This window comes from Lactuca saligna, chromosome 5 (assembly GCF_052625555.1).
Source record: "Lactuca saligna cultivar CGN05327 chromosome 5, ASM5262555v1, whole genome shotgun sequence".
In the NCBI taxonomy this organism is placed as follows: Eukaryota; Viridiplantae; Streptophyta; class Magnoliopsida; order Asterales; family Asteraceae; genus Lactuca; species Lactuca saligna.
In genome coordinates, this window is record NC_136421.1 from 234,387,810 (window position 1) to 234,401,716 (window position 13,907).

Below are 13,907 nucleotides of genomic sequence, written 5' to 3' on the forward strand. Positions count from 1 at the left end.
CAAATCCTCAAAGATATTTCATAATAAAAACAATTATCAGAGTACAATCCCAAAATCTCAAGGTTGCAGAAAATATGGGTGTATACGTTACGATCAAGTCGAGTCATTCCCTTTCGAACCGGAAGTATCTGAAACCATAAAAAACAAAGGTAAGAACAAATCTTAGTGGTTTCTCTAAATACCACATACCATACATAACATACGAGCCAACCATAACATACATATCCAACATTCAATAGGAGGGTCTATGTGCCAACCATAGTCTTGCCAGTATGCCACGAGCCGTATCATGGTCTTTCATTGCCAGGTCGGGGGCCAAAACCCTGGGTCTTACAGAGAATTTCCAAGAGCCACCTTCTGGTCTTGCACGCAAGCATCACAAAGACAACTAATATAATATACAACTACTTATCTACTTAATTATCAGAGTCTAAACTCAGGTCTTGCATACAGATATGCCAGGAGCCACCTCCTGGTATTTCATACAAATAACAAGGGGTACCCCTGGTCTTCCTATAATATATAAACCTAATGGGTCGGCATTGGTGCCTTCGAACTATAGTACAGTGAGGAGGCTCACCTCGCAGTGCTGAATCACACTGATAATCCCTATTGTTGGTCCGACAATTCCTCAAGTTATCATTATTAGATAACACCCAATTAACACTTGGGTCCCAACCCAAAACCAACAATCCATACATGACCATTCCACCCCTCACCTAGTTTGGTCCAAGACTAAGGCCCAAACTCACAATCAAAAGGTCCACAAAATAAATAACCATCTACAGCCCACTTATGGCCCAAATTTACAAATTGGTCCCAAACCTTTACATGGGCCTTACCCTAAAGCCCATTAAGTTTTCCTAGTCCAAAACACTTGTCTAAAAGCCCAAAATCAAAAATAAGCATCTAAGGCCCAAATATGGTCCAACTTTCCAAATTAGGCCCACTTCCTTTCATGGGCCTTCACCTAAGAAAGGTAAATAAAGTCAAAAAAAAGTCCCACCATAAAATCCAAATGGCCCAACATGGCCTAATGAAACCAAGCCCAAAACGAATAAGTCCAAGCCTTCCGCACACTCAACCTGTACGCTCAGCGTACTACATGAAAGCCTTGTATGAGCAGCGTTTAAACTTGTACGCCCATCGTACTCACTAGTCATGGCCAACATTCCAAAATCAGCTCCTAACCCATTAAGACTTTGATCTAAACTAATATCTGACTTCCCCAAGGTGGGTAATCACATAAAGTTGCCAACTTTATGTGCATGCATGGGTAATAGGACTCTAGAGCTCCAAGGAGCTTAATACTCGACTTAATACATGCATGGGACCAAAACCACCATAAAGTTTGCACCTTTATGCCCAAAGAACTCATAATTTACTCATATTTATAAGATTGAGCTCCAAAAACGACCCTAACTCTCAATCACCAACCAAAAAGGACCAAAATGACCAAAATGTGCCAAGAAAGAGATCTATGAAATGAAATGCCAAGGTTGGATTTTTATACCTTCCAAGCCACCAAAAGAAAATGCTAATGCTAGACCTCAAACCTTCCTTCAATGAACAAGTCTACAAGCTTCTTTTCTTCTTCTAGGTCCACAAAACCCAACACAAAAACCTCACAAGAGCTCAAGATCACCAAACATGGACTATCGAACGATTTAGGGTTTTTAGGATATGGAGGCTGGCTAGGAAATGATCAAAAGATTCTAAAATAAAGCTTATATAGGGCACAACACAAAAATTAGGGTTTTCCACTTCTTACTCGTACGCTAAGCGTACTCCAGAGGTACGCCTACTAATACGCTAAGGATCCGCAACCAACATCCACTAGTACGCTAAGCGTACGCCAAGCCTAACTTTTTGCATGCCCTACATACTGCTTAAAAGGGATAAAACACAATTATTTCAATTTCAAAAGTCAACAAGGAACATCTTCATTTCCATGCATTAAAATCCTAGTTATAGGATAATGCTATGCTAGTATATGACTGATTGGTAGATCTGTATGATTATCTGTATTTATTGGATCTGTGTTTATGTTTATTTGTTACATATGTCAACATATTGTGGTTGAGTTGAGGCGGTCATGCTTTGTGCCGAAGGACAAGACACTTGGGGCGGTCTGGATAGGCTGTAGGCCGTAAAAGGCGATCCAGTCATGTCGAAGGCCCGTATAGCACTCCAAATAGGTTGTAGGCCCTAGGAAGCTGTCCAGTCAGAAAGAAGGCTCATATTTGTATGGTGTTGTTTGTTATGTTGTGTGGTGGTACTTTGGGGAAACTCACTAAGCTTTGGCTTACGATTTCAATTTATTGTTTCAGGCACTTCAGATGATCATGGGAAAACGAAGGCGTGATTGTGCATATCTTCGTGTTTTTATGACATTGGATCTTGAGATACTCTGATTATGATTATACTTTTGAAACAACAATCTTTTTGTAAACACTTTATGCTTAATGCGTTGTTTTTTAAAATTTTGAATTTCTATGATTTTTAGGATGTTACAATCTCTTTATAATCCCTATTAGTGTATCAGTTAACCACTCACGCTCCACTAACAACATATAAAGCATGATGTGCGTTTTTCATGGATTAACATACTTTTCATATTTTTCCTAAAGTAACTAAGAGTGAGATTTTATACTTTTAATCATTATACTTTTAATCGTAACTCCTTCATACAGACTCCGTTTTCGTCTGTCTTTTTAACGTTGAGTTCCTATTAATGGGATCTTCAACTCTCATTTAGGTCGCGTAAGCCAAAAACCGCTTGAACTAAAATTCGAGTTTCGGGTCATGCACTGCTAAGCAAAATCTTAGAAAAATCATAACTTCCTCATACGAAGTCAAATTTAGGCGTTCTTTTTATGGACGCTCTCAGTTTAACATATTTTATGACTTTCATTTAGATCACTAAGGCTAAAAGTCGCTCTATCATAAATTCACTATTTACGTCTCCCCGGTGTCGTGCCGGTTCCGTCACGAAACTTCAATGGGTCATAACTTCTTCGTTATAACTCGGATTTCGGCGCTCTTTATATGTACGGAACCCTTGAGACATGTTATACAACTCGGTTAAGATATTTATTCTAAATAATCTTTTGTCGAAAAGTCATTTTCGATCCCTATTATCTTTAAATTGACTAGCCCGGATCCACGGACGTTACATGAAAACCCTATGTACTCACCAGGTTTCCCAACCTGACCCGCTCAGTTTATTTATATCACATGTGTTGATATGAAATCACATTACACTGAGGGATTAAGAATATATAAATCACTAGTGATAATAAATTTAAGTTTTGTTTATGGTTATGTTTATGTATTGACGATTACATCCCAAATGTTTTAAAATGAATAAAAATATTTTTCTTCGGAAATGCTTTGATAATGTATTTATCATGTTTTATTGGGAACAAATTCCGCAACATTTTTATTAAAAGAGATACTCTGATTTTTATAAAGCATAAACAAAATCGGTCTTTTCTGACCGTAAAAATGTAGATGTCACATACAACATACTCAAGGGGTCACATAATTTTGCATGGTTGGTTCACCATCTTATTTGTGAGATCTTGGTATCCCAAGCACAAATAGAGGATGCGCAAATCCGAGATTAACATGCCATTAATAGTATTAATAAATCTAAAAAAATGTAATAGTTTCATAGAGATTAAAACTAACAAAGTGCATTACCTACCTAAATAACTTTGTGGTGTGTTAACGACATTCCTTTACACATTAGCCAAATATGGATCATATCCTTAGTAAATAATAAATTAGGGTTGAAAAATTATTTAAAGGATTAATAAAACAAATAAAAATGAAATTAACATTGAATGATGTCTACAAGATAATCCACTAAAATCTATTGCTCAAAAGGATTAACCGGAAAGATGATCAATCTAATCCAAATTCGTAGTTTAAGAATAGTTCTCGTTTTCGAATAGAAAAATAACGCCTTAGACAAAGCTCTTCCTAAGGTTCCTTTAACTAATACCCGATAACCGGAAATCCAAGTTCACATCACCAACAAAAAGACAATGTTACAACCGGCCTCCAATAGAACACTATGGAATAAACAGATGAGACATATTGAATAGAAAAAACCATCTTGATGTAGAGAAGGTGTATGTGTGGGGAGAAAGAGAGCTCCAAATTTTGGAGATTAAACCCCTTCAACCCCACATGGTGGTGGAATGATGACTCTGTTTATAGGGACAATGAAGGGACCATAAATGACAATGGATAATAAAGCTTGCTATGGATTATTCATGACATGCTTTTCTACTCGATTGGTGCTATGCTTAGCCGATGTTGTCACACTCATCAAACCATATCCTATACAACTTAGTGTTGCTCTGCATGGCTAGAATCAACACCTTGGCCAATTCAGTCACTTCAATGCTAATGGACCAAGCACCATTAGTCATGTAAATAACAACAAATGGTTGTTAAAGGGTATTTTTGGTAAAATTTGTTCGAGAAACTGAAAGTGAAAGTTTGTAGTTGGTAGCTGCTCTAAAAACTAGAAGGTCTATATTTTGTGTGAAAGAGTAGAATTTTTCCACGAAAGTAATTATAAGCTTTTGAAATTTATAAAACAATATAACTAAAGTTACGAAGAGCTCTACAAAATTTCTTAAAGTACAATTTAGATTATAGGTTTTTTTTTTTTTTTTTTTTTTTTTTTCTAAAAATAAAAACTTCAAAATGGTACACAAACAAAGTTTTTTATTTGATTACAAGCTTTTTTTTTTTTTTTTTAATTAAAATCTAAAATTATATAACAAAAAATCGAAAACCAGGAAGGATGAAAACGGCCGTTTTCTAGGCGGCTGACCGGAGTAGTCCTACTCTGCACCATGTCCAGCCCTACGGTGGAAACCTTTGACTGTTACAAGATTTTCTTCTTCTGTCATTGCGGCCAAAATTCTCCCGATATCGCTCGTTCTTTCGTTTTGATGGTCGTTTCAGGGTGCGTCGGATCACTTGAATATAAAGATAGTCACAATCGGGTTTCATCAACCAGATGATGAGGTCGTTGTAAAGGCTGGTGATTGCTGCTACTAACCACCGCATTTTATCAGGTCTCTCGATCAACCAAATGGTGAAGCCATTCCAAAGGGTGGCTGCTGCTATTGACAACCACATTTTAGCACTGAAAGGCTTTATAAACAGCCATAGTCGGTTTGATAATTTGGATTGAATGGTATTGGGGACAATCATCTCCAAAACTGATTCAATGTACAGTTGCGTGAAATCCACGTACTCGTGTATTCTGGACAGTTCATCGTAATAATCATATGCCAGATTCAACGGTCTCTGAAAACATTGATCATTCTGCTGAAGTGGTATTTTGAGATCGAAGTTTTCAGGTGACCTTTTTTCAAGCAATTTCATGACATTATTATATCCTCGCACGGGAAAAATTCCAGGTTCGTCATGCTCTTCTTCTGGGTAATTGGAACGTAACTTTTGACAGAATCTTTTTTTGAAATCGAGGAAATTCGGTGTGTTTTTCGTTAAGTAGGTTTTAATTCCATCCATACCCTTCAGCGAAGAAATCATGGTCGAATTAATGGAATGAAAAGGATCTGTGATTCCATTCGTTGAAATCCACAGACACCAGTCTCCTGTCGTTTCCATCTTCTTGGCTGCCTTAAACAGGCGAACCTTAAGTTCCAGAGACGTATGAATTACAAAGACTTTAACTTGTTGTCGCTTGAGCACCTCAAGCTCTTCTTCTAACAAGCACGAACCAGATGTGAGTGGTAAGATATGGTTTAGCTCAGAACCTGTTTGTCGAAATGCCTGAGAGAGATGAGAGATGACTGATGATGTTGAGGCTAAATGTGAGCTTTCGAATATGAGAGTAACTTTGGTCTCTGTTCCAGTGGCGAGTGATGCTTTTAGAAGAAACCGCAGCATTGAGAAAGCAACCAAAGTGTTGAGGTAACTTGAAAATTTATGCATCTTCATTGATATTCTTCCTTATTCATTACATAGACTCGAATATATCTCAAAAGTTGTTTCCTATTCCCCAAATCATATGGTGATTTCAGTATAAAATAATTTTTTAAAAAAGTTTCCCAAGAAAAAAAATTCTTGTAGCTTTCAATGAAGACAAGCCATCAACAACACTTACATTGATTGCATGACATAATGCTGTAAATCATACTCACAAAAATTATATCATACTTTTATTCTCATTTTGTGAATGTTGTTATAGTAAATATGAATGCAAATGTCTTGATCCGAAGAGCTACCAATGTTTTAAACTTTAAAATGCAATGAAATTTTGGTTATTCTTAGTTTACAATGCATCTTATGTCAACTTGTGTCATTTTCAGAAGTCAACATGTACGTGGCTCTGACTAAATCATCCATATTCTCTTACATTATTACCCGTAAAGAATTATAATTTGATTGTTTGACTATATGTACAAACTTTAAACGCCCTCTAAAATTTTAAAAAAATTAAGGGATGCTAGCGACCAATATCAAAGTACAATGTTGTAAAAAGAAATGAAAGTTGGACGCTATAAAATTAACGAAATAGCAGTTTTCGGCAGTTAATAAATGTTTCTCTGGAAAATAAGCGTCTCACCCCTTCGTCCCCACCATTTGTGGATCAAATTCACTTTATGAAAATCTACAGTCAGCACATCTAACTTGTAATTTGAGTCTTTTTTGATACTCATATAAATTCAAATATTTACACTCGGTTGCCTTGTGACACTAAATCACCAACTTTTCTAAGTTGTTTGATCTAATTATTTATAATTATAAATTAGCATGAAACAATAATTGAGTTATTGTGGTTAAGTTAAAGACTTCACAAATATTTATTTTATGTCGATAATTATATTTAATTAATCTAAACATTTCATTAGTTTGTTAATTAGATTCCGTTTTCTTGCAATTCAGTGAACAGAAATTCGTAAACATGGTGGAAAGAGTCAACACGACGAGTATACCCTACGTAGCATTATTATTATTATTATTATTATTATTAGTATAATATTTTCATCCAATTAAAATTTTATTATATAGCTTGCTTTTTTTTTTCAGCTCATAAAATAATATGTTTATTTAATCATAAAGTCAACTAAATCATTCAGTTATTTTTGTACGTAGCTTTAAACAACTATAACCTTCATTTTCTAAATACAAAAACTTGCTTTCCATTAGATTATATAAGAGTAATTCGAGGAAGGTGCAATGAAGTTGCTACGCATACTAAAAAAATAAAAATCAAAACAGTATCTCCATCATACCAGATAAGTCTTATAGTTTGATTTTTTTTATTCTATTATTGGTTGACATCTTACTTATTAATACAATTGTAATTACATGAAAATTTCCCTAAACTATCCAAATGACTGGGACTTATCATCCAGAAGCATAGATATTATTTTCTTACTCGTATGATTTGGACATAAAACGTTGAACATTTCCACGACTTTCTATACTCCTTTGCAATTTGCGAATGAAAATGTAGTTAATCGACTTCAACACACTGAAGAGATATTTCTTATGTCATGGCTAAAACCTTGAAATCTTTTGTATAGTCTTTGTTGACTTTTCTTATAATATAATACTCATATACTTTCAATAATAACTGAATAATAGTCAATCAGTTAAATTAGATCACACCTTTTCCTATATATATGGTGAATGAGTACCAATAGAAAATTGGGTGAGATACTGGGATTGTGTTTTACTCTGTAGGCATACTCTTTCTTTTCCTATAATGAAAAACAAGCTTATGTCTATTATTGTTATCTTCACCATTTGTTTGTTTAAGATACCTTTTATTGTTAAAATCGATGCCAAATCTATACGAAGTAACTCTAGTGATCCATTTGTTATTGGTGCAATTGTGGATATGTCATCTCGAGTAGGCAAAGAGGCTAGAGTTGCCATGGAAATTGCCATAGATGATTTCAGAGCAAAAACGAATCAAAACTTGACTCTTTACACCACAAATTCAAAAGGAAATATTGTTCAAGCAATCCATGAAGGTAAACTCATCTAATGCCATTTCTTTTTGTTCAATATGTTTCTTTTCTTTTTGGTAAAACTAATATGTTTCATGAACTTGGTTGAAATGCAGCAACCTATCTCATTGAGACACATAAAGTGGAGGCGATTTTAGGGCTACACACTTTAAAAGAAGTGGTTTCAGTTGCAGAGGTATGTAGTGAAGCGCAAGTTCCAACTTTCTCTCTCTTTGATTCAGTTCCTCAATGGGCCCTAGATCAGTGGGCCCCCTTCCTATTTCAAGCTTCACCCTCTCAGTTTTCTCAAACAAAAGCTTTTGTTGCTATTCTTGAATCTTACGGATGGAGTCGTTTTACTTTCATATACGAAGATACTAATTCAGCATCCACTCAAATCATTCCACATCTCATGGAAGCCATTAAAGAATCTAGTACTGTAGAAATAAGCAGCATTGTAAAGCTCTCACCTTTATCCTCTTCCTTTTCATTGCCAAAAGAACTCGAAAGAATCAGTAAAGAACAATGCAGAGTGTTTCTTCTTCATTCCTCTTTGGAAACAGGCGTTCGCCTTTTTCAAAATGCAAAGAACATGGGGATGATGGAAAAGGGTTATGTGTGGATCACAACAAGTTTAATCACAGATCTTCTCCACACTCTAAATTCCTCAACTTTTTCCACGATGGAAGGCGTTTTGGGAATCGGGAGTTTCTTCTCACAGTTTGATGAATTTACCACGAAGTTTCAGAAAAAGTTTAAACTCGAACAACCTGAAGAAGAAGAAAACAACATCCCTGGGGTTTTTGCAGTTCAAGCGTATGATGCTACATTGATTGTGGCCTCTTTACAATTCGTTGATCAAAAACCAATTGCATCACATATATTTCCAATCATAAATGTTATAGGAAAATACTATAGAGAACTAGGGTTTTGGTCAGAAGGACTCGGTTTTTCTGAGTTTATTAATGAAAAAACCACTTACGACACTTGTTTAAAAAGTTTAGGCTACATTTTTTGGCCTGGGAAACCCTTGCATACTCCAATCGGATGGGCTATTCCTACAAATGCCAATCCATTACGAGTAGGTGTCCCAACAATGGCCATGTTTAAAAAGTTTGTAGAAGTGAAATATGATCATAAAAATCATAATCTCACTTACAAAGGCTACTCGATTGAGCTTTTCAAAGAAACCATCAAACTTTTGCCTTATTACTTGCCATATGAGTTTCATCCCTTTAATGGGACATACGATTCTCTAGTGGAGCAAGTTTATTTGAAGGTAAATCATATATTGACATTGTTCTTCTTATTGTTATTAAATTCTTCATTTGAGACTTTAACTTTATTCATGTAGAAATTCGATGTGATAGTTGGTGATGTATCGGTAGTATCGAGGCGATATAAGTATGCTGAGTTCACGCATCCGTATACAGAAACAGGGCTAGTGATGATAGTACCTGTCACATCGTATCATGGACAATGGTTATTTGTGAAGCCCTTTACATTAAGCATGTGGGCGTTAACAATTTTAATCAATATATATAACGCCTTTGTGATATGGCTGATTGAGCACAAAAACACCCCTGAAATTGGAGGATCCGCTTTGAATCGCACTGGAATTCTTCTCTCTTTAGCCTTCACTAGAATGTTCTTCACTAATGGTAACTTTTTAAACATTTTACACATTTCAAAATTGAAACAAACAAATGATAATCTGTTATCATCATCTTCATTCAGGTGATGAAGTTCATAGTAATTTGACCAGAATGACAACAGTGGCGTGGCTGTTAGCGGCAATAATCATCGGGCAGTGTTACACCGCTAGTCTCACCAGCATGCTCACTGTGAAACGGCTGATACCTAAAGTTGCAGATTTTGAAACCCTAAAAAATGGTAATGCAGTTGTGGGGTATGGCCAAGGGGCCCACGTTGCCAGTTATTTGGTGGATGTTCTTGGTTTCAAGAATCGAAACATTAGGGCTTTCACTTCTCCAGAAGGATACGCACGTGCCCTTAAAAACAGAGAAATATCAGCGGTTTTTCTTGAAGCTCCTTTTACTAAACTGTTTCTCGCTAAGTATTGCAAGAGCTTTATCACTGCTGGACCTACATTCGGGGATGGAGGATTTGCATTTGTAAGACTATATAAACTTTTCTTAATCTATCATTTGAATATCTGTTGAATTTGGGGATACCGAGTTGTATTTATGTTATATGATTTGGTTGCAGGTGCTTCCGAAAGGTTCTCCAATGGTGGCTGATTTTACTAAAGCGTTGTTGAATGTGTCTGAAAGTGGGACTCTACAAGAGATAGAGAGAAGAATGATTGGTTCTGAGAAATGTGTAGAGATGGATTCGGATCATGATGAGTATGAAAGTTTGGGTCTTGGTAGCTTTTGGTCGCTTCTTGTTTTGACAAGTGGGACTTCGACTATTGCTCTTATAATTTATGTTGTTATTAACTTGAGGGATTATTGTCGGATCGAACAGAAAAGTATAATTTCAATTTTTTCAGATGTTAAGAAATACTTTGTGAATCCAAGGAAACGAATCTCAAGGAAAGTTAGCGATGTAGAAAGTCCTAAAAATCTCAACTTGGAAATGACTTGAGTAGGTGCACCAATTTTTAAGTTGTCTCAAATATTAAAAACCAGAGTATCCATTTTTGTTGTGTTTTTATTATTGATATTGAATGTATAGGTATTTGGACATTGGTGTGGAAAAACTGGAAAAAAGAAGAACAATCATTATGTTCAAATAGCATCACCATGCTGGGAATGCCATTCATGCATATGATGGACATCAACAAGAACAATTCTCACCATGCTGTCATGTGACAAATGGATCGCATGAGGTCAGCTACATCTACCAACCTTTTTATAATTAAGGATATTATGAAAATAGATCAGTACCCTATAATTAAAATTTTCTAATTTACTTGAAAGATAATTTGGACTTGCATAATGTGATCCTCTTATAACTCTATTAGAGGTATGCAGATGGATTGGGCTTTCTGGGGATTTATGGATTAGATTTGGATCGGACTTTAGATGTCATTGGATCCGGATCTTGGAGCTTTAGTTTGCAGAGGTTGCAAATATTTTGGTACGACGGGTCCTCAATTTGGCTTTATCTAGGATATGTTTTTGATGGATTTGGGCTGGTTGGACATTTTGTTAGCTTTTTCTCATTTTGTATCTATATAATCAATTTTTGTAAATTTTACATTTGTAACAGTTAGTATATGCAACATCTGTGATTTGGTTTTGTTGTGTTTATATAGGTTAATTGGTTATAAATGTGGCAAGTTATATTAAGAAACAGTAAGATAAGCTTTAAGGGTTGATAATGAGAAGAAATTAAAGTTAGCTGCTATTAGTGACTTTGACCAGCATTGGCATTGGGGTCAAACTCAAGATTATGAGATTTAGTGAGATGAATGCTTTGAAGGGTAAAATGGTACAATAATGTAAGTAATTAATGAAGGGTTGGTGGTTATGCGGTCATCATTTCCTAATTATCGAGTACGAATGTGGAATTAAGGTGTAACTTAGGTAGAATAGATTAGATTTGCTGTTTCAAAAAAAAAAAATTATCATGGATCTTTACACAATACTTTTCTTACACTTAATACATTGCTCAAGAGTTTCATTTATGGAGAGAAAGGAAAGGAAGCGGGAAAATTGATAAAAAAAAATCATTGCTCCCGAGTAGGGAGAAGAGAGAAAGGAAATGAAGATTTATACTAATCTTACTTATATATTGTCTTACCAAATGGGGAGGAAATGGAGAGAAAGGAAAGAAAGATCCCTTTCTTTTCTTTTCTTTTCTTTCCTTTAGTGAACTTGGGAGCGGAGTTAAGATCTCTTGAAGAAGATGAGTTGTTGAAGACTTGAACTGATTCACACATAATATGTTCTGATCAAGGAAGGGCATCAACATGTGTTTTAAAAAGTGTGCCTAAGGCGCTAGGCAACAAGACAAACGCCACCAACCTCCAAGGCGATGTCGTGTATAGGAGGCATCGACTTTTTTTTTTGAATCATCGAATTTTTTAGGCACCAAGGCCTCGCCTTTAGGGATTTATGTACATGTTGGGCTCAATTCTACCATATACATATTAATTATTTTAGTGCTTTTTAACTGTATTTGGTTGTCAAACCAACAAATAATGGGATAAAATAATAACAAGAAAACTCAATTCACTGCTACTTCATACACTGGAGATAGTATAGAGTAAGCAGGGTCGTTCCGCAGAAATACGTGACTTCTTATTAGCCATATTCTCACACATCATACAAACAATAGTAAAATGGGGATTATGTTTGAACTCGAATTAATTCTCATAAATAAACAAGATTAATACTAAAAATCAATAAAAGAAATACATTTCCGATTCGGATTCCTATACATGCATTATGTTGTAGGATCTAATATGACTATTAACAAACTCTAATACCCAAGTTGACAAAAGCATTTTATTCAAAACATGTTCTTCAAATAAAACTTCATTTAATTGATTCAATTCAAACAAGCTCTTGGATCAAATCATTAAATGACATTAAGTTCTTGTAACAATTACCAACAATGTTCAACATTCCTCATAAGCTTGGGATATAAACATTTAATCTTTAATTACACTGATTTTGATCTAATTACAACCAATCAAGTGCATGTTACTAACATCAAATCATAAAACATATACGAATTTCACAATTTGATTAACTAGATTGATAAGAACCCTAATTCATTGATCAAGGAAAAGAGAACCAATCAAACATGTAATTAAGTCCAAATCAAAGATTACTAGATTATAAACATAAAGTCAAGTACAAATTACAACTTAACAACAAACACTTAGGAATCCAGAATCAGAAATGATAAAGAAATCATCCGTACATGTCTAAGTTAAACTACAAATTCAACTAGTTTGATCTTCAAATTAACTTACAAAATGTAAAATAAAGTGTTTCCATGATGCTAGATGATGATATGATACACCAAAATCGTCCCCTTGAAGTCTCTTGTCAAAGTTATCGTTGAATATGCCAGAAGAACATGATAAATCGGAAGTTAAGAATTCAAATTTTGATAAGATCACGTTACACGGCCCGTGTAACGTATGCTTTGGCATTACACGACCGTGTAATGACTATGATGTGCTGAAATACTTCCAAAGTGCAGCCGCGTAACGTATTCCTTGCCAAAACGCGCGGTGTAATGCAGTTCATAAAAGTCAATTCCTGATTTTCTTCATTTCTTCAATTTAGCTCTGAAAGTTCCAAAATTTCATCGAGAGCTTCCTTTCACCATCCTAAGCATGCTCCAATCTTCAAATCACCCTGAAACATCCACAAAAAATGTTGAAATATCGATAGATCCTCGATAATGTCCTTAAATGCAAAATGAATGAATATTACACTAAAAATGCAATGCAATGCTATAAATAAGCATGAAATTAGCTTATGAAAAGGTGCAATTTATGCACCTAATAATAATATTTACTTGTTGTCTATCGGTTCACCTTTCACATGCATCAATGCCGACTCTACATTTCTTTCAGGTGTTCCAAGAGTTCTAGGCAATCACAACAACTCCATGTATGTTCTTCCCTCATTTATTTATCCATGCAATTTTCTTCCCTCGTTCTCTATTTTCTTATGTTGCCATTCTTCTGAAGTCATTTCTTTTCTTCCCTTATTCCCATTCCACTAATACTATGGACACCAACAATGATACTGTTGGCATTAACGATGCAATGGATCCAGGAAAGGGATATAGTACACCTGACCCAACAAATATGCATAAATTTATTTGAAAATTTTGTGCAAAGGCAACTTCTGGAGGAGTATATCAAATAAAACAACATTTAGTCGGTGGTTTCAAAAATTGTAA

The 13,907-nt window shown here is 35.1% G+C and overlaps 2 protein-coding genes across 6 annotated transcripts; one reads left to right on the top strand and one right to left on the bottom strand.

Moving 5' to 3' along the window:
- Positions 1-4,884: 4,884 nt before the first annotated feature.
- LOC145046386 (uncharacterized) lies at positions 4,885-5,991 on the bottom strand. Its single transcript, XM_078994675.1, has one exon. It carries the CDS (start codon positions 5,989-5,991, stop codon positions 4,885-4,887), a length of 1,107 nt encoding a protein of 368 aa, XP_078850801.1.
- On the top strand, positions 5,876-11,567 carry LOC145046366 (glutamate receptor 2.7-like). Of its 5 annotated transcripts, none has more exons than XM_078994648.1 (8): positions 5,876-5,964; positions 7,917-8,036; positions 8,129-9,291; positions 9,367-9,673; positions 9,750-10,147; positions 10,242-10,622; positions 10,713-10,866; positions 11,002-11,564. In XM_078994648.1, the coding sequence occupies exons 2-6, from the start codon at positions 7,937-7,939 to the stop codon at positions 10,620-10,622; spliced, it is 2,349 nt and encodes a 782-aa protein (XP_078850774.1). In that variant the 5' UTR covers positions 5,876-5,964; positions 7,917-7,936; the 3' UTR covers positions 10,713-10,866; positions 11,002-11,564. The 5 variants fall into 5 exon arrangements, with proteins under 5 accessions (XP_078850774.1, XP_078850772.1, XP_078850773.1 ...); XM_078994647.1 differs by lacking the exon at positions 5,876-5,964 and having other exon boundaries at positions 7,235-8,036; positions 10,242-10,431; positions 10,528-10,622; positions 11,002-11,565; XM_078994646.1 differs by lacking the exon at positions 5,876-5,964 and having other exon boundaries at positions 7,234-8,036; positions 10,242-10,626; positions 11,002-11,567.
- Positions 11,568-13,907: the final 2,340 nt, after the last annotated feature.